Raw genomic sequence first — 27,941 nt, 5'->3', positions numbered from 1 at the left:
ATGAGGTACATTCATGCTTTTAGCTGTATAAATTCCCACCACATTTTTAAAAAGGCTAGAAACTTCGGTCCAGTCACCGTTTAAGCCAGAGGTGTCCAACTTTGGCAACTTTTAAGACTAGTGGACTTCAACTCCCAGAATCCCTCAATCAGCATGGAATGGCTGGGGAATTCTGGGAATTGATGTTCACAGGTCTTAAAGTGGATAGGATTGGACACCCCTGCTGTAAGCAATCGCCTTGTGCCCCCCCCTCCCAAGTGGTCAGGAATTAAAAAATAAAAATACAGTCCCTGGGAAGAAATCAGGGTTGACCATGGCTCCATCATCCCATCAAACACATCCAATCATCGCCATGCAAATCTTTCTCCGGAACAGCTACTGAATGGGTTGACAGTGCTACAAGACGAACAAGAACTTCCACGTGGCATCGGGAAGGGCATCCGGCCAGTAAATGCTCAGCTCCATCCAGTCGCCTTGACTCCGCCCCGAATTAAAGGGTTATAGGGTTGTAAAAAGGGAGTTTGTCAAAAAGTAGAGTATTTATTTTATTAGGGGTGTAGACGGGGGCAGATAATGTCACGTACAGCAGGAGCCGGACAAATGCAGATTCATTACTTGGGTCCCCAAATTGTGATTGAGAATGAAGTGGAAATGATACAAAGGCTTACAAACCAATCAAAGCTGTTTCTGCCACTGTTGTGGACTTTGGCCTCAACCACCCTTCTGGTGGTGGGTGAACAGGATGCAGTCTGTAGCTTTTCGTGCCACCACCACCAATTTTTGTGCGACAAAGACCCGTCTTACAAACCAGCTTGGCTCAGGTTATCTAAACTACCTTGTAATTAGGAAAGGTGAGTGGCTGCTATCCGTACATACAATGTCACAGACGGTTTGCGGAGAAGCACTGAAGGCACTTTCTTAAAATGTCGGGGGTCCTTTTCTCATTTATCTCTCTTTAGTTCCGTGCTCCAGAAATCTGTAAAAAAACCAGAGAGACAGGAAATGACCTTGATGGGACATTCAAATAGATGGAAGGGGGTGGGGGAAAAGAAGAAATATCCGAGTAGAGAAATGACCTTGAAATAAAACTTATTCTGGAACTCAAAAAATAGATTTGGGGAGTGGTGGTATGTAGAAGTGACCTTGGGAGACAGGAGGAAGAGCAGACGGCCAGGAAATGGTCAGATCAGAACGTCTCTGGAGATTCTCGGTCCTCCAGGTCATGGTTGTCTCAAAGGAGTTTTTTTTTTCCCAAAAGGCAACTGGACTGTTTTTCCTGAGGAGAAAGACGACGTTTCACTTCTCATCCAAAGAAGCTTCATCGGTTCTGGCAGAATAAGGGGGGTGATGGAAGGATTAGTTCTGACAGTGGGTGGAAGGATCATATTTTCAGGTCAGAAATAATAATTACCAAATAGATACTGTACTTTTCGGAGTATAAGACGCACTTCCCCCCTCCTTAAAATAGGGTCTTATACACCAAATACAGCCATTTTTGACCTCCCGAAACCCCGCCTCGCGCATCCCGTTTTCGCCAAAAACTGGCCCGTTTTTTATGAAAACAGGGCCTGCAGAGGGTTTGGGAGGCCTGCAGAGTACTCCTGGGGGCTGGGGAGGGCAAAAACACAACGTGTGGAGTGTTTGGGAAGCCAAAAACCAGCCCGTTTTTCACAAAAACTGGCATTTTTGCCCTTCCTAGCCCCTAGGAGCACTCTGCAGGCCTCTCAAACCCTCTGCAGGCCCCGTTTTCATAAAAAACGGGCCCTTTTGGCCTCCCAAAACCCCCATGGGTCACGTTTTTGCCCTCCCCAGCCCCCAGGAGCACTCTGCAGGCCTCCCAAACCCTCTGCGCATCCCATTTTTGTGAAAAACAGGCCATTTTTCGCAAAAACAGGACACAGAGAGGGTTTGGGAGGCCTGCAGAGTGCTCCTGGGGGCTGGGGAGGGCAAAAACTTTTTTTTTCTTGTTTCCGTCTTCGAAATCATGGTGTGTCTTATATTCCGGTGCATCTTATAGTCTGAAAAATACAGTAAGTAGATGAGTAACAAACTCAGCATCAGACTATAAAATCAGTGAGGAAGGGATATACTTTCAGGCTTGCAAGGTTGCTGTCCACTTTACAAAATAATCCAGACAAGCAGCATTCCTAGGAGGATCATCTCTAACTTTATTGTAAGGTTACATTAACTGAATTTTGCAAGTCTGAAAGTATATCCCTCCCCCACGTCACCTTTACAGCCCAAGAAACTAGGGAGGGTCCCTTCTGAAACGTTTGCTATACCCCTTTCTTCTGACCGCTGTCTAGTGTGCCGGCTCTTCCAAGGTCACTTGCACATACCATTTACATAGGGAATTGAAGTCCACGTAAGGTTATTTACAGAGGGTCAGTGGTGGGATTCAAATAATTTAACAATCTGTTCTCTGCCCTAATGACTGGCTGGGTGGGCGTGGCCATGGTGGGTGTGGCCAGAGGGTGTGACAAGCAGCACTCAGTCTCCTGCACCCCCCTGGGAGCAAAAACGGGCTGCGGGGGGAGGGACGCACCCCCCCACACACACCCCGTTTTGGGCCTAGGAGGCCTCCCTGCACTCACCTGGGAGCCAAAATGGAGCACATAGGGACTCCTGGAAGGGGCAAGGCAGGAAGAGGAGGGGCCAGCCAGCAATTTAACTACCGATTCACCCGAACCGGCTGAATCCCACCACTGCATAGGGTCATACCTAAAGTTTGACAGTTCCAACAAAGAAGTTGTCCTTTAGAAAGTTGGAGACTGAAGGAGGTGGGAAAAGAGGAAGAACTAACTCGAGCTTCTGGAGAAAGAGGGAGATGGGGCTATGACAAATAGGTCGGAAGGGGGTGTGGTCGTCCTCTTCAAATATCTGAAGGGTTGTCCCATTATAGAAGGTTCGGACTCATTCTCACTTGCTCCAGGGGGTAAGACTAGATGGGGTGAAACTACGAGATGAGATGTTAAGAAGAATTTGACCCTAAGAGGTCCCAAAGGTGCTTTTTCAAGAGGCAACTGGACTTTCTGGTTTTTCTTTGAAGACGTTTCGCTTCTCGTCCAAGAAGCTTCTTCAGCTCTTCTCGGATGAGAAGCAAAACATCTTCAAAGAAAAACCAGAAAGTCCAGTTGCCTCTTGAAAAAGCACCTTTGAGACAACCATGACCTGGATGACTGAGAATCTCCACAGACATCCAAGAAGCTTCTTCAGTTTTGGATGAACTATTCAGTTCTTCAGTCAGAACTGAAGAAGCTCCCTGGATGAGAAGCGAAACGTCTTTGAGGAAAAACAAAGTCCAGCTGTCTTTTGAAAAAGCTCTTTTGGGACAACTATGACCTGGATGGCTGAGAATCTCCAGAGACACTGATCATAAGAGCGACCAATCAGCAAAATGGATTACATCAGTGGTTCTTAACCTCTGGCCCGCCGACCCCTGAGGAGGGCCACAATGCCATTCCAGAAGGTCCATGAAGGCTTCAAAAAAAATGCTGTGATTTAAATTTCAAGTCTTTTGAGGGTCCATGGCCATAAAAGGTACTTAAAAGGGGCTCCGCGATGAAGAAAAGCTTGAGAACAACTGGATTACAGTACTGCACTATGGTTTCTTCCTCTTCACTGGTGGTTTTCAAAATGGAGGCTGGATAGTCACTCAGCGGTATAATTCATCCTGCAGGGTGCAGGATGTTGGACTTGATGACCTCTCAGGTCCCTTCCAACTCTATGATCCTAATGAAATAAACTAGGCCAGGGGTGGGCAACTGTGGCCCTTTTACAACCTGTGGACTTCAAGACCCAGAATTCCTGACAGCCAAGCTGGCTCAGGAATTCTGGGAGTTGAAGTCCACAGGTCATAAAGGGGCCATATTTGCCCACCCCTGCTTTATGGCCTTGTCATCTCAGTCAGAATCTCATTTTTCTTGAAGATGATTTGGGTTGGGAACCCAAGCCTGGGTCAAGTCTGCTCAGGCTTTGGAAGCCCCCGCCCCAAAAAAACATCCCAGAAGATTGGAGCCAATCACGTCTGTGCTATGGCAAGGAACGCAACCTGGACGAGAAGTGGAAGGTGACTCAGAGGAGACCTGCTTGTAAAAGTCACCGAGCGGGAAAGAAACTTCACCTATAGCTTAGCTATACCCAACAGTGAGGGAAAGGAATTCTCTGTAGTCATCCAGCTTCCGCCGTCCACCACAAGAGTTGTGCCGGTCACGTACGACGAGAGGGGGCTAACCAGGTAGAGGACACTGTGAGCAATCTCCGTCTTGTTCCCGGCCCGCTGAAGGGGAATGTTCTGGAAGAAGTTGTTGGATTCAAAGCTGGGTGGAACTAAGAACAAAAGAAAAGGACAACGTTGGCCCATTTGAGAAGAAACAGGAACGTGGAAGGACATCAGCCCACAGATCAATCCAGTGGTCTCCACAGGGTGTGGTCCAAAAAAAAAAAAAAAGATGGCGACCACCACAGTGTCATAATTAATGTTAGGCAATGATTAGCGTGGTGAGGGGGTTGCCTCCACCTTTTTGAGCTTTTTAAAATGTTTAACCCTGCAACCCTATCTTTTAATTCTGTTTTTAACATCATTCTTATTTATGCTTTTGTATTTCGTGACATGTTTTTATTGTAAGCCTCTCAAAGAGTCACTTAGGTGAGATGAACAGTATAGAAGTAGAATGAATGGGAAGATAAACAATATTATAAGATATGGGATTTATTTTATCAATGGCTAGATAATAAAACATGGAAATGAAATATGGACTATAAAATGAATGTTATAATATAATATGTGAAAATAATTTTCTTTGGAATGATAATGCCATTGTTAAATAATTGACAAATGAGGATAATGATATAAAGATATATATCAGATTGAAAATATGAGAGATTAGTAAAATATGAACAAGGGGAAGAAGCACAAGGGATTTGTACCCGATAGACACACTGTTTGCAATTGTAATGGTGATGGATGTTTTATGTTTTGTTTAATCTTTTTTTAAAAAAAAAATCCCCCCAAAAAAGAAAAAAAGAAATAGAATGAATGAATGAATGAATGAATGAATGAATGAATGAATGAATCAGTGGTGAAATTCAACCGGATCTATCCGGATCGTGCAATCTGATAGCGCCGGCAGCGGGAAGCTCCGCCCACTTGCCCGGACGTCATCACATTCCATTTTTTACCTTATGCACATGCACAGAAGGCTCTGCAAATGCATGGAGGCTTGTGCGCTCACATTTGCGAGCCAGTAGGGAAAGGTAAGTGAATTTTACCCCTGGAATGAATGAATGAATGAACGAACGAATGAATGAGCAATACCTGTCTTTTTATGCACACACATAAAAGAAACAGATGGAATTTCAATTGGATTGTTGTGGCCATCTTGACTCTTTGGACCACACCCTGAGGGAAACCCCTGCATTTAACAAGTTCTTCTCTTCCATTGGAACCCATTGTAAAATCACAAATGCTTTTAGTTTTGGTTGAAGGTGGGGGGGGGGGGGAAGGAACTATGTACATCCTGAATAATCAGTTTAATTTGCATTTTACGAGGAATGTTCCAAGTTCACATATCTCAACACACGGAGAGTTGGCAAAAATGGGAGATATTAAATAATCAGCTTAATCTGCACTTTAATTTGAATCCCCCCAGTTCACACACTCCCACTCTTTTGGAGTACCATGTGTTCTTCTGAATTCAAGGTTATGATTTTAATTTGCAGTATAAATGTTTTATTTTAGTTATTTTACTTTATAAACTTTTAAAAACTATAGGCACATAACATTTAAAATGTTATACAGGTAGCCCTCAATTTACGACTCCAATGGAGTCCAAAATTTATGTTGTTAAGTGAGAAATTCGGTCAGTGAATTTTGCCCCCTTTTACGACTTTTCAGTTGTTAAGTGAATCACTACAGTTGTTAAATTAGTAACATGGTGAATCTGGCTTTCCCCACTGACTTGTCTTATTAAAAGGTCACAAAAGGGGGATTACATGAGCCAGGAAAACTGCAACCATCATAAATATGAGTCAGTTCTCAAGCACCCAAAGGCTTGACAACTGACTCATAATCATGAGGATGCTACAACAGTCATAACTGTGAAAAATGGTCATAAGTAACTTTTTCTTTAGTGCTGTTGTAATGTCATTCACTAAGGGAACTGTTGTAAGCAGAGGACTATCTCTATAGAAAATTTCTATGTTCTAATTTTTTTTTAAAAAACACCCCTCCAGGAATAATTCTTATTCCACACTTTCTCTATATACACTCACCCCTTTCAAGAGCTGCTCTCTTAGAAGATTTATGGACTGATGATGGGGTTTTAAGGGTTAATTTTAAATTTTTAGATTTTAGTCTTTATTTTATATTGTAGCTTGTGTTTTACTGTTGTGAGCCGCCCTGAGTCCACTGTGAGATAGGGCGGCATATAAGCCGAATAAAATAAATAAATAAATTAACTGTTGTCTTAGTACCGTGACAGCACGCGTAGCCATATCGGTGGGCACGCAAGCTCAGCTCCAACTAATTTTCGGGCCTTCTGGGCACATCAGAAGTAGGGAAACAGGCTGTTTCCTGCCTCCAGAGGGCCTGGGGGGGGGGAGGCCCATTTTTCTCTCACCCCAGCCTCCAGAGCCTTTCTAGGAGTCTGGGGAGGGTGAAAACGGCCTTCCCCACCCCTCCTGAGGCCCTCCAGAGGCTGGAAATGGCCCGTTTGACAACTTCCAGTGGGACAAAGAACATTTCTGAAAGTTGGCAAATGAGCTGTTTTCAGCCTCCAGAGGGCCTCCGAGGGGGGGGGAGGCTGTTTTCGCCCTCCCCAGACTCCTAAAAAGGCTCTGGAGGCTGGGGAGAGCAAAAAATCGGGCCTACCATGCCATCATGTGCCAGGAGCGGGGAAAGCGGGGGGGGGTGTCGCATGTGTATGCGCGGGGGCAGGGCACATAGAATTATGGGTGTGGGCACACACACGCACGACGCCGCCCCCCCCCCCCCCGCTCCTGGCACGCGATGGCAAAAATAGCCATCACTGTCTTAGTAGCTACCTCAGAAGCTCTCCGAGAAGTTACCTTACAAGCTATTCTCAGTTCAGAAGACTTACCCAAGCGACGGTACCCCTCTGTGCCACTGATGGGACCGGGGGCGACATTAATCACTCTAATTCGTTGAGGCCCCCATTCCACAGCCAGATGCTTCGTCATAGCCTCTGTGAAGAGACAGATGGGTTTAAGAATTGTCCCAGGGAAGCACAAAATTAGGACTATAGAGGGTTTCGTGATTCGAAGACATTATTTCAGAATTAAGACTCCTCGTTTTGAAGGAGGAAGGGTATACGGCTGATGAAATGAAGGCATAATTTGGAGATACATAAATCTTGGTCTCATCAAGAATTAGAATATACCGTATTTTTCGGAGTGTAACACAGACTTTCCCCCCGCCTAAAAGAGAGTGAAAATTTGGGTGCGTCTTATACACCAAATGTAGCCCCACCCACCCGCCAGAAATAGGCTATGGCAATCCCTGAAGCATGAAACAGCTGATCTTTGGGAGCCCAATCCAACTGACAATCAGCTGCTTGTGCTAATCAGGCTGTGCTGAAGCTGAAGCGGGCTGTTTGCTGCAAGGAGGCAAATTGCTGGGAGGCAGAGGCAGATTTTTTTTTCTTGTTTTCCTCCCCCAAAAAGGTATGTGCGTCTTATAGTTCAGAGTGTCTTAATACTCCGAAAAATATGGTACATTCTTGGGCCTTGGGGTACACCTTCTAAGGTGGACGAGGTCAGGATGAAGAACTACCATATTTTTCAGAGTATAAGACGCACCTTTCCCCCCACCCCCTAAAAGGGGGTGAAAATTTAGGTGCATCTTATACACTGAATGTAGCCCCGCCAGGGCCGGATTTTCCTATAGGCTAACTAGGCTTCAGCCTAGGGCCTCAAGATCAAGAGGGGGCCTCAAGATCAAGAGGGGCCTACATTCAAATTGTTAGCAAAATTTAAATTACACTTTCACTATAGGTGAAAGGGCCTCATAAGTGGAATAGCCTAGGGCCTCTTTTCATCTAAATCCGGCCCTGAGCCCCGCCCACCCACTGGCCCCCACCCTTTGGCCTCTGTCTCCCAGCAATTTATCGCTTTGCAGCAAGCAGCAAGAAGAAACAGCCCATTTCAGCTTCAGCACAGCCTAATTAGCACAAGTTGATTGTCCCTTGGATCTGCCTCCTGACTCTCAGCTGTTTTGCACAGGCCTCTGCTGCTTGCTGCAGGGAGGTAAATTACTGGGAGCAGATTTTTTTTTTCCCTTGTGCTAATGAAGCTATGCTGAAAACGAAAATGAAAGTACAGCAGACTGTTTGCTGTAACGAGGCAAAATTGCTGAGAGGCAGAGGCAGATTTCTTTTTCTTGTTTTCCTCACCAAAAATGGTAGGTGCGTCTTATAGTCCGGAGTGTCTTATACTCCGAAAAATACGGTAACTTGATTTAATTCATATTTCATACTTTCCATGTACTTTCCAATTTGGCAGCAACTTTTCTGGAGAAACCCCGGAGTTAGGATTTTAATCATGGATTCTCTCAGATTGCTGTGCGGAAGAAGAAATAAGCAACCATCTGTGGTTTCCTGTACACAGCGTTACACAAAGTCAAAGAAAGGAAAAGTCCATGCAATCTAACTCCATCGTCCAAAAATGGGTTCCAAACTAAGAGGATGTGTTCTCTCAGCTAAATTAGAGTTAGTTGTCAAAAGGGGGGTTCTTACCCCGATATGCACAGGTCTACTGGAGGGAGTGGCTATAATATTCCTTCCTGAGGATCCATCATCCTCAGCCACAAGAGGAGTGAAACCCTCAACCTTGGACAGAGTTACCGGTGAGAAGAAGAGGGGACACAGAGTGCTTGGTCCTCATACCTACGGCCGCCTTGGCGGACCCAGCATGCATCTGGAGAGCTTGGCCTCTGTAGCTGAGAGTGGCTGTGATGTTGACAATGACTCCGCCATTTTCCTACGTCAATAAAGCAAGCAGCAAAGTTCAGGTCAACGTCAAAAAAAACCAGAATAGAATAGAATAGAATAGAATAGAATAGAATAGAATAGAATAGAATAGAATAGAATAGAATAGAATAGAATAGAATAGAATAGAATAGAATAGGAGAAGGGTAGGGTAGGGTAGGGTAGGGTAGGGTAGGGTAGGGTAGGGAATAGAATAGAATAGAATAGAATAGAATAGAATAGAATAGAATAGAATAGAATAGAATAGAATAGAATAGAATAGAATAGAATAGAATAGAATAGAATAGAATAGAATAGAATAGAATAGAATAGAATAGAATATGGGATGGGATGGGATGGGATGGGATGGGATGGGATGGGATGGGATGGAATAGAACTTTTATTGGCCAAGTGTGATTGGGCACACAAGGAATTTGTCTTGGTGCATATGCTCTAAGTGTATATAAAAGAAAAGATACATGGTAGTCATAGGGAAACAGTCAGTATAAATCTTAAGGATGCCAGCAACAAAATTACAGTCATGCAGTCATAAGTGGAAGGAGATGGGTGATGGGAACGATGAGAAGATTAATAGCAATGCAGACTTAGTGAATAGTTTGATAGTGTTGAGGGAATTATTTGTTTAGCAGAGTGATGGCGTTCGGGGAAAAACTGTCCTTGTGTCTAGTTGTTCTGGTGTGCAGTGCTCTGTAGCGTCGTTTTGAGGGTAGGAATTGAAACAGTTTATGTCCAGGATGTGAGGGGTCTGTAAATATTTTCCCAGCCCTCTTTTTGACTCCTGCAGTATACAGGTCCTCAATGGAAGGCAGGTTGGTAGCCATTGTTTTTTCTGCAGTCCTAACTATCCTCTGAAGTCTGTGTCTGTCTTGTTGGGTTGCAGAACCAAACCAGACAGTTATAGAGGTGCAGATGACAGACTCAATAATTCCTCTGTAGAACTGGACCAGCAGCTCCTTGGGCAGTTTGAGCTTTCTGAGTTGGCGCAGAAGGAATATTCTTTGTTGTGCTTTTTTGCACAACGTTCATAGCCATCCTTTGTGGCATTTAAGAAATAAAGAATAAAATGGCAAATGGCTAACTGAAGCCTCACCTCCCCCAGGGTGAAATGTCCATTTTAGGGGCATCCACAGAGGAATAAAAAATGTCAAGATGGGGCCATGACTGCAGTGATTCATTTAACAACTCTTGACAAAAAAAGGTCGTAAATTCAGGTCTGGCCGACTTAACCACCTTCCTTAGCAACAGACATTCTGGTCCCAATTGCACAGGTAGTCCTCAACTTACGACCACAATTGAGCCCAAAATGTATGTTGTTAAGTGAGACATTTGTTAAGTGAATTTTGCCCCGTTTTATGACCTTTCTTGCCTCAGGGGTTAAGCGAACCACCAAAGTTGATAAGTCAGTCACCCAGTTATTAAGTGAATCTAGCTAAGTGAACCGTGTGGCCGTTAAGCAAATCGGTCTTCCTCGTTGACTTGTCAGAAGATTGCAAAAGGCGATCACACAACCCCAGGACAGTGCAATCGTTATAAACGACATGCCAGTTGGCAATCACTTGAATTTGGATCATGTGACTACGGGGGGAATGCTGCAACCGTATTTTTTATAGCCTTCGGTAAGAAAGTGGAACTTCCAGGACCAGAGATAGTCTACCTGAAAACCAGTCTGCAAAGAAGGAATCGCCATGAGACGGCTGCTGCATTTGTGCGGTGAGAAGTGCTTCAGAGGTGGGTTTCAGCAGGTTCTGACCAGTTCTGGAGAACCGGTAGCGGAAATTTTGAGTAGTTTGGAGAACTGGTAAATATCACCTCTGACTGGCCCCGCCCCCATCTATTCTCTGCCTCCCGAGTCCCAGCTGATTGGGAGGAAATGGGGATTTTTCAGTAACCTTCCCCTGAAGTGGGGTGGGAATGGAGACTTTACAGTATCCTTCCCCTGCCATGCCCAGCAAGCCACACCCACAGAAGTGGTAGTAAAAATTTTTGAAACCCACCACTGAAGTTCTTCCCAAGTCATTTGTTTTCAGTGCTGGTATAACTTCGGTCAGTAAACAAATGACTGCAAGTCAAGGACTACCTGTACAACCAAAAGCCTCTTACCCGAAGATATTTTTCATACAGGACTTTGGAGACGTTGAAGGTGCCCAAAGTGTCGATTTCGATCACCGTTTTGTAACCGTTGAACGATAAAGAGCTAGCAGGGCAAAGGAAGTTCCCGGCAGCATCTGAGAAACAAGACAGTGGAAAAGGAACAAGACAGACAGTGTGTGACCTGCTGGATTGCAGTCTTTTAAGACCTGAATTCGTATCATCTCAACATATGGAAATTCCCACCACAGAAGCTGTTGCACGTGATGATATCCCCATAAACACATCCATTATTAATCAAATTGGTTGAATCCTTGAGGGTAGGGAGCCATGTTTGAAATTAAGCTAAATCAGGGGTCAGCAACCTGTGACTCTGGAGCCACATGTGGCTCTTTCACCTCTCTGCTGCGGCTCCCTCTCACGCAAAATAGGCATCATAACCACCGATGTGCGACACCTGCCAGCACGCGATTTATTGAGCTTTTCAACCCCCCAGTAGGCCAACCATGGATAAATCCAAGAAAAGAAAAATTTCAGAAGAAAACAGAACATTTAATTCAGTTACATATGCTAGTTTTGTGGCCGCTCAAGAAATAGTCAGGCACGGGAAGGGTTTTGTGGCTCCCGGTGTTTTCTTTTCTGTGGGAAACGGGTCCAAATGGCTCTTTGAGTGTTTAAGGTTGCAGACCCCTGAGCTAGATGCAACATCTGTCTAGTAGCCAAGGAGTTTGGCTATCGATAGGGGATTTTAACTAAATATCAGCCTTACACTTGCGTCATGAAAATAGGTGCTCTAGAACAGCACTTCTCAATCTTGACAACTTGAAGATGGGTGCAACTTCAACTCCCAGAATTCTATGCTGGTTGGGGAGTTCTGGGAGTTGAAGTTGCACACATCTTCACGTTTGCCAAGGTTGAGAAACACGGCTCTGGTGAACTCAAAGAGACGTTGGACTGAGGTGGGTATCAATCCTTATTGATCAAAAATATACAAAATACGTTCAAGAAACATTCTTGATTCTTGAGACAAAGTTTCTGTGGGGTTGGATCAGGGGTGAAATGCAACCGGTTCGCAGCAGTTCAGGCGAACTGGTAGCGGTGGCGGCGCATGGTTCGGCGAACTGGTAGCGGCAGCAGTACAAAGCTCTGCCCACCCGCCCAGACGCCGTTACTTCCTGGTTTCAACCAGGAAGTAACCTGTTTTTGACCCTCTGCACATACGCAGAAGGCTTTGCGCATCCACAGAGGGTCCAAAATTGCATGTGATGCATATGTGAGCAGAGCAAGCGTGCACTTCCGAACCGGTAGGGAAGGAAAGTAGATTTCACTCCTGGGTTGGATGGTTGTCCAATAGATCTTCTAAAGGTGAAGATGGGATGCAGAGGATCTGTATGAAAGAGTGCACTGGGCCATTTATGAATTCAACTACCAGAACCTTTCCAGCACCCAAAAAGATCACCCTTGAGGGACCACCCATTCCCAGCCTGAAGCTTGCAGACGGGGAGAACTCCCAACCTCCAAGAGGACCAAACCCTCACTGTTAACTAGGATGTCGATCTTCTCAAATTCTCGGAGGGCCTCATCCACAGCTGCTAAAATGCTTTGAGGTTGTCGTACATCAAGGGAGACGGGCAGGCATCTCTGGCCAGTGGCTGCAGAGAGTTTCTTGGCTGCCTGTCAGGAGAAGTAAAGATTTTGGGTGATCAGACAGTGGCCTGGCAGGGGAGACCAGAAGAGGACAGCACTGCAATGGGAAGAAACATTTCCTATTTTTTAGAGACGTTCAAAAAGCTTTACTGGCTAGGTTAGCATGCCATGCTCAACCAGGTTTGCTGTTGTGGCTTGTCGGTCGCCGGCCCCTCCAGCAGCTGAATCAGAGGAGGAGGAGGCATGGGAGTCAGGATCAGCATCAAGGTAAACTGAGAGCTCCGAGGGGGAAGAGGGAATGGAGCTATCAGAGAGAGAGACAGAGGTGGAGCCTGGACTGCCCATCAGCCTCAGATGGAGAGTCAACAGCTCCCAGGTCTGGAGGTGGCTGATGAGGAAGAGGAACAGCTGGGTCCAGTGCCTAACGCACGGATGCGCAGAAGGCAGAGGAGAGGAGAGCAGTGGAAATCCGTGGGCTGGTCCTTGGGACGGAAGAGCCACCACTGCTAGCAAAGCCCCACCCTAGCTCTGGGGATAAAAGTAGGGGGCAGAGATGAATAGATGTGGCAGACAACTATTTATCTCCCTGCTGGACAGACTTGTTAGCCTGCAGTGAGAAAGAAACTTTTTCCCGGAGCTGCTGGCACTCCTAATAAAGGAATCTTTTGAGTTAATTTCACAGGGTATGTCGTGTTTGGGGAGCTGGGTCAGAACTTGCATTTATCCAATTTTGACTGCATAAATCTACCACTGAGTGGGTATCTCTAGTTAATTCAGCAATTAACAAAGGCTTACAATCTGTATTGGGTTGATGCACAATACCGAATCAAAACGTCGTATCGATAGTCACACGGGGAAGTTAAGTACAGGTAGTTCTCATTTAGTGACCACAATTGGCATTGGCAACTTGGTCATTAAGCAAAGTGGTCACTGAGCAAAACTGTGACTGTGCTTGCGATCTTATTTCAGCTTTCAGTTGCTCGACAATACCTGCCAAGGCGGTAAATGGGGGGGATTAAGTCATAAAGTTACTTTTTCATCACCGTTGCAACTTCAAACAGTCAGTAAATGAGGCCACTGCTAAATGAGGTCTACCTGTAGACCTCCTTGAAATTTTTGATTTTTTTTCAATGTGTTTCACTTAACATGATTGGAGTGGTGGGGTGGAGCTCTCGCCTCACAATCAGGAGGCTATAAGAGTTTGATCCTAGGTAGAGGCAGATATTTCTCTCTCTGGGCAGACTGAGAATATATCTGCTGAACAAAACTCTGCATTGGCGACTGGAAGAGCATCTGCTAGCTCCATTTAGTTGCCCAGACTCCACCCCGCCAGGGATTATGGGGTTGTTAAATGAAGATGATTTCACTTAACAACATTCTTCCCCCACAATTTCTGTGACTTCCAGAATCTTTCCCTGCTGGTCAAGCCAGAAGATTGGCAACATGTAGAAGACTATTGATTTCTGTGTGTATCATAGAATCAACCAGAAATTTTAATTTCCCCATAAACCCTCATTTAAGAAAATTAAATCTAATACTTGCACTGATCAGCTCTATTGATCTCCCAACTGGCAACATTTTCTTTATTTTTGCTACTTAGAAAAGGGATAGAATGAAGTGCCTTTCTTTTCTTTTCTTTTTTAAATACAAATAATACAAATATAGCACATATATACATCTAAATACAAAAAAAGAAAGACAAAAGAAAAAGGGGAAAAAAAGAATGTAAATTTAGACATGTCACCAAGAATTTGCATTACTGTTGCTGGTGGAAAAACGGGATATAAATGAAACAAAAAAAGGAATTGATTGTAAATTTGATAATGGCAGCTAGATTAGTGATGGCTAAATATTGGGGACGAAATTGGGATATTCAAAGAAATGACTGGTATCATGAAATTTGGAGTAGGGCAACAAATGATAAACTAACAACAGAAATTGAATTTAAAAAAGGGATGATCGAAGCAAACAATTATAATGAAATATGGGGGGATTTTATAAAATCAGTGTTGGTGGAAGGCAACGGGAATAAACCTACTCAAGAATATATGTTGTTTTGGACGGGATAAGGGTACAATTGGAATATATTGTATATCTTTTAGTTGTTATAGATGAAGAAATATAAGGGGGGGGGAATTGTCTCCGTGAGAGTGGGGGTGCCTTTCTAAAAGGATTTTTTAGCAGACATGCTCCACCGCAAATACAAATAGCATTATAGTTATTAAACATTAACCCAACCACAACCTAATCTAAGTCAGGGATTCTCAAGCTCAGCGACTTTAAAATCTGTGGACTACAACTCCCGAAATTTCTCAGCCAGCATTTTGAGAGGTGAAGTTCACACATCTTAAAAGTTGTCAACTTTGAGATATAATGATCCACCTTCAGGGCCATTGACTCAATCAGAATCGGTCTCTAAAGACCTTCCAAAACAACCATGTCTTCCTGAAACTTTGGAAGACCACAAAAAATGGGAGGCCTCTTTGCTTCTCCGAGAAGCTACCATGTTTCCCCAAAAATAAGATCCTGTCTTATTTTATTTATTTTTTTGGAACCCTGAAATAAGAGCTTGGCCTTATTGTCATGCGCTCAAAAGCCCGATTGGGCTTATTATCAGGGGATGTCTTATTTTGGGGGAAACAGCGTACTAATATCCCAAATGGGACAGTAAAACTACCAGGATTTCTCAGCCACTCACCTCTTTCAGCCGTTCAAAGTTTCTGCTGGCAATGACACACTGGCAACCGTGCCTGCAGGAAAATGTCCCAAGATCAGACAGAGAAGTCAAGGAATGCAAAAACTTCTTTCTTTTTACTTTAAACTTTTAGGGTTTGTTTTTTTTTAAAGAAATGCAAAAGCAATTTTTTTTTAAAATTTGATTTATATGCTGCCCTTCTCCGGAGACTCAGGGTGGCTTACAATTCGTTAAGCAATAGCCTTCATACTTTTGTATATTTATACAAAGTCAGCTTATTGCCCCCACAAACTGGGTCCTCAATTTATCTACCTTAGAAAGGATGGAAGGCTGAGTCGACCTTGAGCCTGGTGAGATTCGAACTTACAGTAATTGCAGACAACTGGATATTAATTACAATGCATTAGTCTGCTGAGCTATCCAGGCTCAGCAGACTAATATCTGGGAAACTGCACTAATGAGGCCACACTTTGGAATACTGCATCCAGTTCTGGTCTACAATATAGAAAAAGATGCTGAGACTCTGGAAAGAGTGCAGAGAAGAACAACAAAGATGATAAGGAACTTGGAGCCTAACCATATTGTCAGGTTTCGATGCTATCTCAAAATAAATGAATTTCCAAACTGCCGATCTTTAAGGAAATTTTCTCTTTATTGAGCACAGCGATCTGATCCTGGCTCTTTCACGGTCAGTACTGACCTTTGTCCCCCAATCCCTCTCTTTCCGATCCCCAATTCTCTGCTTCTCATTGGCTATCTTCCAAGTCACTTTTCTGATCCCTTCTTTGTCAGATCACAGGAATGTCTCCCCCCCTCCCATCTCCGGGAGACAGAATCTTCAAAGGGATTTAGTAGGCAAAAGTTCAGGCTTCTCCTCTCTTTATTATATGTCAGTGCTGGGACGCTGACACATACAATGAATGACTGAGGGAACTAGGTATGTCTAGTCCCGTGATGACGAACCTACGGCACGCGTACCTGAGGGGGCACACAGAACCATCTTTACGGGCATGCAAGCTGTCGCCCGACTCACCTGTAGCTGCGCATGAACGCGTGCCCCAGCTGGTGTTTGGGCCTCCGGTGCACATACGCACAATTCAGGAGACTCAGCTGGTCTTCAGAGCTCTCCCCATGCGCATGCACGCATGTTTGCACATGTGCGCGAGAGTACTGGTGCAGAGCGTGTGCATGCGCAGACGGCGCCCACGCATGTGCATTGTGCGTGTGAAAACCGTGCACATAGGCAGATGGTGGAATTGCACACGCAGCGCACGGGGTTGCGCAAAAGCCGTGCGCATGGGGAAGGAGCCAAAAGCACGCAAAGTGTGTACCTGTTCAGCCAGGGGTGGGTTCTAAAAATTTTTACTATACTCTGTGGGTGCGGCTTATTTTGTGGGCGTGGTTTGATGGTCATGTGACAATTCTTTAGGATTTAGCAGAAGTACTGGTCCACCAGGCTTTTAACTGCTTGCAGAGCTGTACCGGTCTACTCATTTGTTTTTGGAGGCACCGGTCTACCCATTTGTTTTTGGAGGCACCAGTCTACTCATTTGTTTTTGGAGGCACCGGTCTACTCATTTGTTTTTGGAGGCACCGGTCTACCCATTTGTTTTTGGAGGCACCGGTCTACCCATTTGTTTTTGGAGGCACCGGTCTACTCATTTGTTTTTGGAGGCATCGGTCTACCCATTTGTTTTTGGAGGCACCGGTCTACTCATTTGTTTTTGGAGGCACCGATCTACCACCACACTGCCTTTTAACAGAGATCAGCTGTAGGGCGGCCCTTTGAAGCTCCGCGGCAAGAGTTTAAATAGTTTTTTTCCTTCTAGCCGATTAGCTGGGACGCGGGAAGCAGCAATAGATTGGGGGCGGGGCCAAATAAAAGATAAGAATAACGCGGGGGTGAGTGGGAGGGTCCAGCTCCCAAACAAAGAGAACCGGTTCGGTGACGTCTTATCGTCACTGCTACCGGCTCAGCCGAACTGGGCCGAACCGGGAGGAACCCACCACTGTGTTCAGCTCTCGGTGAATAAAAGGTTTGCCACCACTGGTCTAGTCTAACAAAGAAAAGGACTAGGCGAGATACGATAGCAATATTTGAGGGGCTGCCACAAAAATAGGGAGTCAGCCTGTTTTCCAAAGCACCGGAAAACAGGACAAAGAAGCAACGGATGGAAACTTATCAAGGAGAGACCCAATCTAGAACTCATTTTCTGGCAGTGAGAACAATTAATCAATGAAACAGTTGGCCTCCTGGAGTTATGGGTGCTCCATCGCTCGAGGTTTTCAAATAGACTGGACAACCATTTGACCAAGCTGGTTTAAGTCAGGGGTCTGCAACCTTAAACACTCAAAGAGCCATTTGGACCGTTTCCCACAGAAAAGAAAACACCGGGAGCCACAAAATCTGGGTGGGCGTGGCCAACTCGATGTCACTCACTTCCACCAGTCACATGACCCTTCCTTAGCCACGCCTACCCAGCTGGTCATTAGGGCAGAGAACCAGTTGTTAAAAAACACAGGGAACCACAAAAACCTTTTGACATCTCTCTCTCCCCTCCCTCCCTCCCTCTCTCCCTCCCCCTCTCTCTGTATCTCTCTATGTCGCTCTCTCTCCCCCTCTCTCTGTATCTCTCTATGTCGCTCTCTCTCCCCCTCTCTCTGTATCTCTCTGTCTCTGCCCTGGCTGCTTCTCCATCCCCCACCATTGCCCTTACCTTCTCAGGCCAGGCAAGGAGTGACTGGGAGGGGAGGTCAAGGGGCGGGGCCAGCCAGTGGCGGGATCACCTGACAGGGAGCCACAGCAGAGGGCCCAAAGAGCCGCATGTGGCTCCAGAGCCATAGGTTGCTGACCCCTGGTTTAAGTCCTCCTGCCTTGAGCAGGGGGTTGGACTAGAAGACCTCCAAGGTCCCTTCCGGCCTTAAGATTCTACGTTCTACGAAAAAACAGTGGGACAGCAGTGGGAGATGTTCTCGTCTCAACCGAGAAGAACACATTCGTTTGCCCGAAAACAAAATGCCAGCTACCCTGCCGTGGAAATGGGGAAGATAAAAATATTCCTGTTGTGGCCCCGCCCTCTGAGCCTATCTCATCGGAGGAAGAAGGCTCCGAACATGAGGGAGAGGAGTCAGCCAGGCCTCCCTCTCCAGGCCCCTCCCCTCTGGCACTGTCTCAGGTGCCGGCCGAGGGAGAGGAGATTAGCCAGGAGCCAGGTGTCTCGGATGAGAGCGAAGGAGAGCCGTCATTCCTGGATGCACGCCAACGAAGGCATGATAAACGGTTGCAGCAGTTAAGGAGGCCTGCTAGGGATTAGAACTGAGTCACTGGACCACACCCCAGAGACTATATAAGAGAGGGTGGTGGCTGGTAAAACTCCGTGACGAACAAAAACGAACTTTGGCTAGTCACTTGAACAACGACTGAAGCTGCCGAAAGGGATATTGTTTTGCTGGACTATTTGCAATGCGTATGTAATTTTATGTTATCTGTTGCAGTAAAAGCTCTTGGCAGACGGTGCTTATATTGCTGCCAAGTTTGAGATAACGACCTGTGTGCGTGCCAAGTACTTTCTTAACCCTCGGCTGGCTGTGTTTGTGTGTGTGTGTAGACGGGGACAGATCAATTCCAGAGCCTTTTGCTAAGATCAAATCAAGACTTAGAAGATCCTAGCTGAAGATCCTGAAAGAAATCTTGCTTCTCCTTACCTCATCAGGATCTCAGCGATGCGGAATCCAATACCAGAGCCGCCGCCTGTGATGAAAGCCACTTTTCCTCTAGAAAAACCAGAAGAAGGGAGACGTCTGAAATCAGGAGCTACCAACACGGTTTGCTTATTGATATACTTATTTATTTGCCACCCAACACCCAACAACTCTGGGTGGCTCCCAAGTGAAAAAGCATTAAACACTGGAAAGGAAATTCCAGGATTCACAAAATTAAAGGAGTAAAAAAAGTTTTAAAAAAGGAAATTGAATCATATTCTTTACTCCAGGTTACTTACCCAGACAATTAGCACTTCTTAAATAGAATCTTAGAAAGTAGAAAATGAGAAAGATGGCAAAACTGGACAGGAATGATTTAGAGCCGAGGTGGTTGCAGTGGTTAGAGTGCAGTCCTTCAGGCTACTTCTGCTGACTGCTATCTGCAGTTCGGTAGTTCGAATCTCACCAGCTCAAAGTTGACTCAGCCTTCCATCCTTCCGAGGTGGGTCAAATGAGGACCCAGATTGTTGGGGAGCAATAGGCTGACTCTGTAAACCGCTTAGAGAGGGCTGTAAAAGCACTGTGAAGTGGCATATAAATCTAGGTGCTATTGCTATTGCTGTAGTTGATTGGATGTTGCATTAGGAGCCCTGGTGGCACAGTGGTTAGAATGTGGTATTGCAGGCTGACTCTGCCCAAAGTCTGGAGTTCAATCCTGACTGGCTAAAGATTGACTCAGTCTTCCATCCTTCCGAGGTGGGTAAAATGAGGACCCAGATTGTTGGGGGCAAGAGGCTGACTCTGTAAACCGCTTAGAGAGGACTGTGAAAGCACTGTGAAGCGGTATATAAGTCTAAGTGCTATTGCTATAGTGCTATTACTATTAGATTTATATTCTACCCTTTTTATGTAAAACGCAAGGCAGGGGGCATATCTACTGTTGCTGCCTATTTTCCCCAGAACAATCACCCTGAGAGACGGGTTGGGCTGAGAGCGAGAGTGACTGGCCCAAAGTCTCTCAGTCAGCTTCCATACTAAGGTGGGACTAAAACTCACTGTCTCCTGGCGATTGGCTCAAAATCACCCAGCCAGCTTTCATGGCTAAGGCGGGACTAGAACTCCCAGTATCCTGGTGATTGGCACAAAAGTCGCCCAGCTGGTTTTCATGCCTAAGGGAGGACTCGAACTCGCTGTATTGCTGTATTGCATCATACTGTGTCCTGATTGGCTAGCTCTGTGGCCAATGTCTTTAAGAGGGAGCTAGAATCATGGTTTATTCTCTCTGTTGCTCGCTGCTGCTCTCTACCACTCACTGCTGTTTTTGCTACTGTTTGCCAAACCAGAAGAACTGTGAATGACTAAGATGTATGGTAAGAAGACCTTGTTATTGGAATATCCCTGGACTGACGTTTTGACTATCTACCGCTTCATCTGTGTATGACCTGGACTGTTTATTGGACTTTGCTTTACTTTTTCCTAAAAGTAAAAGTATATCACAACTCGGTGTATCTGTGTGCTGACTGTGATTATTCATAACTACTCCCAGACGTTTTCATGTGCACACCCTTGCTACCCAAGGGTTACTCTGCATATTCCTTAACATCTCCTGTCTTTCTTTCCAGGAGCTGTAGGTATCTTACAGGGGAATCTCTATTAGTCTATCCCCACAATAATCCTGCAAGGTAGATTGGACTGATAAGTGTTTCCATGACTGGCAATAACCTTCCCAATCCTTAACTACCGTGTTTCCCTGAAAATAAGACCTTGTCTTATATGTTTTTGAACCCTAAAATAAGCGCTTGGCCTTATTTTCGGGGAGGTCTTATTATTTTGGGGCGCATGGAGCAAGATGGGGCTCCTCTTGCCGTCTTACCTGATTTCCAGCTCTGCATTTAAATATTTTCGGGGAGGGCTTATTTTCGGGGGGGAGGCTTATTTTAGCGCATGCGCTCAAAAGACCGACTGGGCTTATTATCAGGGGAGGTCTTATTTTCGGGGAAACAGGGTACACCAGCTCTCTCGTAGCTAACTTGTATTTTAAACAAACAAGGTGGGATAAGGTGAAATATTACAGGAGAAAAAGGAGAATTTGGGATGACATGATAGCAGTATTTTAGTATTTGAGAGGCTGCCACGAAGAGGAGAGTGTCGACTTATTTTCCAAAGGGCAGGACAAGAAACAATGGATGGAAACTGATCAAAGAGAGAAGCAACCTGGAATTCAGGAGAAACTTCCTAAGAGTGAGGACAGTCAACCAGCGGAACAAGAAGTTGTGGGTGCTTCATCAATGGAGGTTTTTACGAAGAGACTAGACAGCCACTTGTCTGAAATGGTATAGAGCCGTGATGGTGAACCTATGACACATGTGCCACGGGTGGCATGCGGAGCCATATTGGTGGGCATGCGAGCGTTGCCCCAGCTCAGCTCCGGCAAGTGAATCTGATTTTCAGGCCTTCCGGGCCCACTGGAAGTTGGTAAACGGGCCGTTTCCGGCCTCCGGAGCGCCTCCGAGGGGTGGGAAAGGCCCGTTTTCGTCCTCCCCAGGCTCCTAGGAAGCCTCTTGAGCCTGGGGAGGGTGAAAAACAGGCCCACCGGGCCATTGCGTGCCAAAAGCAGGGGGAGTGTGCAGGGGGCTCGCGCACGCATGTGCGGGGGGGCGGGGGGCATTGAATAATGGGTATGGGCACACGCGCACACGAACCCCTCACACTCCCCCCGCTTTTGGTACCCGACGGCAAAAAGGTTAGCCGTCAATGGTATAGGGTCTCCTGCTTGAGCAGGGGGCTGGACTAGAAGACCTCCATGGTCCCTTCCAGCTTCATTCCATTCCACTCCACTCCCTTCCACTCTCCATTTTCCCTATTCCCTATTCCCTATTCCATTCTATTCCACCCAACCAGGTTTACGGGAACCTTAAAGAGGCCTAGCAGCTTGGGAATACTTACTCGAGGATGTCAGGCTTGAAGATATATGAATATTCCGGAAGGCAGTCATCTGTGTCCACATCAGGAGGAGGTTCACAAGCAAAGCCCGACTGAGCCATGGGTAGTTAGCTGGTTCTAGAGGAAGCAAGGCAGGGTCACAACCGATCCTGAGATGGGGAGAAAACCCGCAATAGGATTATGGTTTGTCACACGGTCAAGCAGGTGTTCAGACTCGATTTGGCATTTCTGTCTACCTATCGAGTCCTTTCCAAGGACCCGGGATAGGTAGATGGGGATGTTTGATGGTGTTAGAAGTATCATTGCAGGATTTAAGCGGTCCTGAGTAAAGCTGCCTTTTGCAATTGACTGATGGTGAATTTGTCAATGCCGATGGTATTCAAATGGTGCTGCGAATGTTCCGGGATTGCATCCAATGCGCCTATTTTATTGGCACTACCTTTGCTTTCTTCTGCCACAGTTGTTCTATTTCTATTTGAGGTCTTTGTATTTTGTTACCTTGTTTTATCTATCTGTATCTGTATCTGTATCTGTATCTGTATCTATACCCTGTTTCCCCCCAAAATAAGACATCCCAATAATAAGCCCGGCTTATAATAATCGGGCTTTTGAACGCATGGCAATAAGGCCAAGCGCTTATTTTCAGGGTTCAAAAAATATAAGACAGGGTCTTATTTTCGGAAAAAGCAGTATCTATCTATCTATCTATCTATCTATCTATCTATCTATCTATCTATCTATCTATCTACCCTGTTTCCCCCAAAATAAGACATCCCCTGATAATAAGCTCAATCGGGCTTTTGAGCACATGCCAGTAAGCCCAAGCGTTTATTTCAGGGTTCAAAAAAATATAAGACAGGGTCTTATTTTCAGGGAAACACGGTATATATATAATTATATTCATTTGGCAATTCGAATCTCTAGTATAGGCCTCCTGCGTGAGCAGGGGGTTGGACTAGATGACCTCCAAAGTCCCTTCCAACTCTGTTACTGTTAAATGCAAGATTGGATTGGTTTGAAGGTGAAAAAGGAAAATCGAATTTGTGCTGCCTCTTATCTCCATTTCTTTCAAAACTCAAATAACAACCTCTGCAGCAAGTAACACAGGTCGCAATCCTCACCTTTCACCCAAACAGGTTTTCAAGCTCAAACAGATGTTGTTGTTTTTTTTAAAAAAAAAGTTTTACAAAATTCTTTTAAAAATTAGTTTTTTCTCTCCTTTTTCGAGGTCACCAACCTTGGAGAAAATGTGTAGGGCAGCTTCAGGAAGGGGAATCCTTGGAGGAAAAGGATCCCCAAATTCCAGCTCTCTTGCACAACAAAAACCTTTTTTTTTTCTTCTCTTGCAACAATAGGAATGTTGGAGCCATAGAGGAAGGAAGGAATGGAGAAGGATCTTCCAGGCATTGGACTGAAGGAAAGAATGTGATGCAATCGGTTGTCTTTACAAGAGTGACACTTGCAAAACAGTCAGAGTGGTTTGAGCAGCTTTGCAAAAAGGAGAGGGGAAGAGATCCAGAAATTCAAGCTAAACTTGAATACTTTATTGGGCCAAGAGTGATTAGACACACAGGGAATCTGTCTCTGGTAAAGAAGCACTGAGAGCATACATGCAAAGCAAACAAGAGAATAATAAAAATAGAGAAAGTCATCGTTAAGTGAAGAAGCAAAATTGCTCTGGAGCTTTAGACTTCAAACTGACAGTACCTGGAGACCGCAGAAGAGAAGAGAAAGAACTGGAGAAGATAACAAAATAAAAAGACCTGCAAATAGAAATAGAACCACGGTGGCAAAAGCAAGCAAATGCAGTACCAATAGTAATAGGCGCCTTGGGTGCAATCCTAAAACATCTGGAGCACCACTTGAACATCACCGGCATTGACAAATTCCCATCAAGTCAATTGCAAATGGCAGCTTTGCTTGGAACAGCTTAAATCCTCCAATGATACCTCTGACACCATCAAACATCCACATCTGCCTGTCACAGGTCTTTGGAAAGCACCCAATAGGTAGACAAAAATGCCAAATGCCAAGTCTGAACATCTGGCTGACCATGCAACAAACCATAATAACAATACCAATAAAAGAGTCAAGTAAAGAAGATAATAATAAGGGTAAATAACAATACTACAGCCACACTATGTGGGTTAATAGACATTAGAATTAGAATTCTTGATTGGCCAAGTGTGATTAGACACACAAGGAATTTATCTCCGGTTCATAAGCTCTCAGTGTACATACAACAATAGTGATAGATCACGATCATAGCCGTTGTAAAAATACATTCATCATAAAACATTAGATACAACACTTAGTGATCGTCATGGATACTAAAGAAGCAATCGACATAAATCATACTAAGATACTAATTAAAACAATATAAATCGTTAAGATACAAGCAACGAAGTTATAGTCACAAGAAGATAAGGAGACTGGGCAATTGGGAAGATGAGAATAACGATGGTAATACTGCCTTTCTACGATAGTTTGACAGCGTCGTGGGAATTATCGATAGTTGTTTAGCAGAGTGATGGCCAGAAATGTCCCGTTTGCCAAGTTGGCAAACGGACCATTTTTGGACTCTGGAAGATCTCCAGGCAGGTGGGGAAGGACATTTTTGCCCTCCCCAGACTCCTAGAGGGCCCCTGGAGGCTGGGGACAGCAAAAAACAGAACTTCTGGTCCCACCGGAAGTTGGCAAATGGGCCGTTTCTGGCCTTTGGAGGGCCTCCGGGGGGGGGGAGACCATTTTCGCCCTCCCCAGACTCCTAGAAGGGCTCTGGAGCCAGGTGAGAGAGAAAAACGGGCCTTCCCCACCACCCACCCGTGGCCCTCCAGAGGTAGGAAACAACCTGTTTCCCTACTTCCGGTAGGCCCAGAAGGCCCAAAAATCAGCTGGCTGGCACATGCATGTGCGGTGGAGCTGAGCTCGCGTGCCCACTGATATGGCTACGCGTGCTACCTGTGGCACGCGTGCCATAGGTTTACCATCATGGCCCTATAGCGCCCTCCTAAGGGGAGGAGTTGGAACAGTTTATATCCAGGATGGGAAGGGTCTGCAGGTATCTTCTCAGCCTTCTTCCTGACCTTTGCAATCTACAGGACTTGCATGGAAGGCAGCCTTGTTGCAACTGTTCTTTCTGCAGTCTTGACTCTCCGTCGGACTCTGTACCTGTCCTGTTTGGCTGCTGTACCAAACCAGACAGTTATAGAAGTACGAATCAATCATTCCTCTGTAAAACTGTTATCAGCAGTACCTGCAACAGTCTGAACTTCCTAAGTTGATGCAGGAAGAACATTCTTTATTCTGCCTTTTTAATGACAGTTCTAATGTTAAGCACCCATTTCAAATCCTGGGAGATTATAGAAACCTCACCCACCACCCACCCAAAAAAAAACACCAGGAGGAATTCTCTTTGTCCCTCTGCCTCCTTAGGAAGAAATTTCCAATCACTTCTTTTTAAGGTAGTGTTTTTTAAAGGATGTTGGAGGATTCCTGGGGGGTCTAGGGTTCTGGGAAAATCAAAATTATTTGCCAGATATTGAAGACACGCGCGAACATTGCAAACTATGTGACTCTTCTCCATTCTTGTTCCAAGGTGCTTTTTCTGGAGGCAAATGGACTTTCTTGGGGTTTCTTTTTTCTTTGAAGACGTTTCGCTTCTCATCCAAGAAGCTTCTTCAGCTTACAAATCTTTCCATTCCCCACCATCCAGTCAGAGCTGAAGAAGCTTCTTGGATGAGAAGCGAAACATCTTCAAAGAAAAAAAAAAAAACAAGACAGTCCACTTGCCTCCAGAAAAAGGACCTTTCGGACAAAGGTGACCTAGATGACTGAGAATCTATACAGACTTTCTTCTTATTCTTTTTTTTTTTTAAAGACAGGGTTTTCCATGGGGAAAAAAAATATTTACGTTAGTATCTCACAGGTTGAATACTGTTTTTTGCAGGATGCAATCCACAAATAGTTTGCAAGTGTGTCCATTTTAATGTTGCATTTAATGAACACTTATGTCTATATCATCCACCACCACTACTACCCCGTTGCATAGCCAAACTCTTTGGGCGTCCTCCAAAAGAGCAAAAAAAAAAAAAAAAAAAAGTTTAAGAAACAGCTAATTTTAAAAAAGACGAAGCAGCTGTTATTCCTGAGAAGGCAATGAAGCTGCTGGGATTCCCGGGGGGCGGGGGGGGACGGGGACAGGGGGAGTGTCGAGAAATCCCCTTCTTTTTGCAACCCCAAATCGATTTCCCTGGGGGAGGGCAGCCTTGCCCCTTCCTCTGCTAGGGTTAAGAGGCTGGCCGACCCCCACCACGTCGCGCACCTGGTTGGCAATGGAAAAGAGGACGAGAGTCCATGGTTCCCCACCCAGCGGAGGGCGCCAGGTTGCAAATGCAAAAGCTTTTCTGAGCCCCGTTCCCGTTCCTGCCCTCTCGCCCTCCCGAGGTTCCTGGGCTGATACCCCCGCATGCAGTGGGGAGCCCGGAAAAAGGGGGGGGGCTCCACACCCCGCCCGGGAATTGCACGAGCCTCTTTTGCCTTCCATAGAGACAAATGAGCTGGGACTACAACTCCCCTTATCCCCACCCGCGGTTGCAACATACAGTGGGAGTTGCAGCCCCAGCAACGTCAGAGGGTTGCAGAGGGTTGCAATTAGGGGTGCTTTGCCCCGCTCCTCAATTCCTCTTTCCCAATATTGCCGCCCCCCCAACAATTCTGCCCTTCCCAACTCACCTCTCGTCTAAGCAGCTTCTCAGCGAAGTCGAGCTTGCTCTCCGGTGCGCCTGCGCGCTGGGTTGAAACCCAAAGCATGCCGGGAATTGTAGTTCCTTGTTTAGAAGCCTAGGAGGCGCTCCGTTCAATGGGACATCCTAGAACAGGGGTGGGCAATTGTAGGAGGCGGCGAAGAGGAAGAAGAAAGAAGGAGGAGCAGGAGCAGGAGCAGGAGCAGGAGCAGGAGGAGAAGAGGAAGAAGGAGGAGGAGGAGGAGGAGGAGAAGAGGAAGAAGAAAGAAGGAGGAGCAGGAGCAGGAGCAGGAGGAGAAGAGGAAGAAGGAGGAGGAGGAGGAGGTGGAGAGGAAGAAGAAGAGGAAGAAGAAGGAGGAGGAGAGGAAGAAGAAGGAGGAGGAGGAGGAGGAGGAGAAGAGGAAGGAGGAGGAGGAGGAGGAGAGGAAGAAAAAGGAGAAGGAGGAGGAGAAGAGGAAGAAGAAGGAGGAGGAGGAGAAGAGGAAGGAGGAGGAGGAGGAGAAGAAGAAGAGGAAGAAGAAGGAGGAGGAGGAGAAGAAGAGGAAGAAGAAGGAGGAGGACGAGGAGAGGAAGAAGAAGAAGGAGGAGGAGGAGAAGGAGGAGGAGGAGGAGAAGAGGAAGAAGAAGGAGGAGGAGAGGAAGAAGAAGGAGGAGGAGAAGAAGAAGAGGGAGGAGGAGGAGGAAGAGGAGGAGGAGGAGGAGGAGAAGAAGAAGAAGAAGAAGAAGAAGAAGAAGAAGAAGAAGAAGAAGAAGAAGAAGAAGAAGAAGAAGAAGAAGTCGTCTTACTTACAACTGGGATCTGGAGGATTACAACACCTTCAGGAAGAAGACAAGAAGAAGAAAAACAGGATTTGGGGGAAGAGAAAAGTGCAGTTGGTTTGCGGTTTTATCTGTACAAAGTTTAAGCATTTTCTCAATGTTGTAATAATATCACCAACGAATAAGGAACTGAGGTTTTGCACCCAGATTAACAATAGGTAGCCATTTTTTTTAAAAAAAATTAACATTGGATATTCATGTGATAGGGACGCGATGGCTCAGTGACTTAGACGCTGAGCTTGTCGATCGAAAGGTTGGCAGTTCAGCGGTTCGAATCCCTAGTGCCGCGTAACGGGG

General features: G+C 45.6%; 1 protein-coding gene across 7 annotated transcripts; it reads right to left on the bottom strand.

Moving 5' to 3' along the window:
- Window positions 1-531: 531 nt before the first annotated feature.
- On the bottom strand, window positions 532-26,952 carry DECR2 (2,4-dienoyl-CoA reductase 2). Of its 7 annotated transcripts, none has more exons than XM_034430333.3 (10): window positions 26,815-26,952; window positions 22,084-22,229; window positions 19,141-19,209; window positions 15,439-15,490; window positions 12,632-12,767; window positions 11,106-11,230; window positions 8,904-8,997; window positions 7,101-7,205; window positions 4,124-4,329; window positions 532-976 (listed from the first exon to the last, which is right to left on the bottom strand). In XM_034430333.3, exons 2-9 carry the CDS (start codon window positions 22,179-22,181, stop codon window positions 4,124-4,126), a joined length of 885 nt encoding a protein of 294 aa, XP_034286224.1. In that variant the 5' UTR covers window positions 22,182-22,229; window positions 26,815-26,952; the 3' UTR covers window positions 532-976. The 7 variants fall into 7 exon arrangements, with proteins under 7 accessions (XP_034286224.1, XP_034286221.1, XP_087734616.1 ...); XM_034430330.3 differs by having other exon boundaries at window positions 4,141-4,329; XM_087878490.1 differs by having other exon boundaries at window positions 22,084-22,197; window positions 26,815-26,951.
- Window positions 26,953-27,941: the final 989 nt, after the last annotated feature.

The sequence above is a fragment of the Pantherophis guttatus genome, chromosome 14 (genome assembly GCF_059756535.1).
Source record: "Pantherophis guttatus breed Tessera chromosome 14, ASM5975653v1, whole genome shotgun sequence".
NCBI classification, from domain to species: Eukaryota; Metazoa; Chordata; class Lepidosauria; order Squamata; family Colubridae; genus Pantherophis; species Pantherophis guttatus.
Note: the sequence above shows the minus strand (reverse complement) of the source record. Positions and strands in the feature narration are given on the sequence as shown.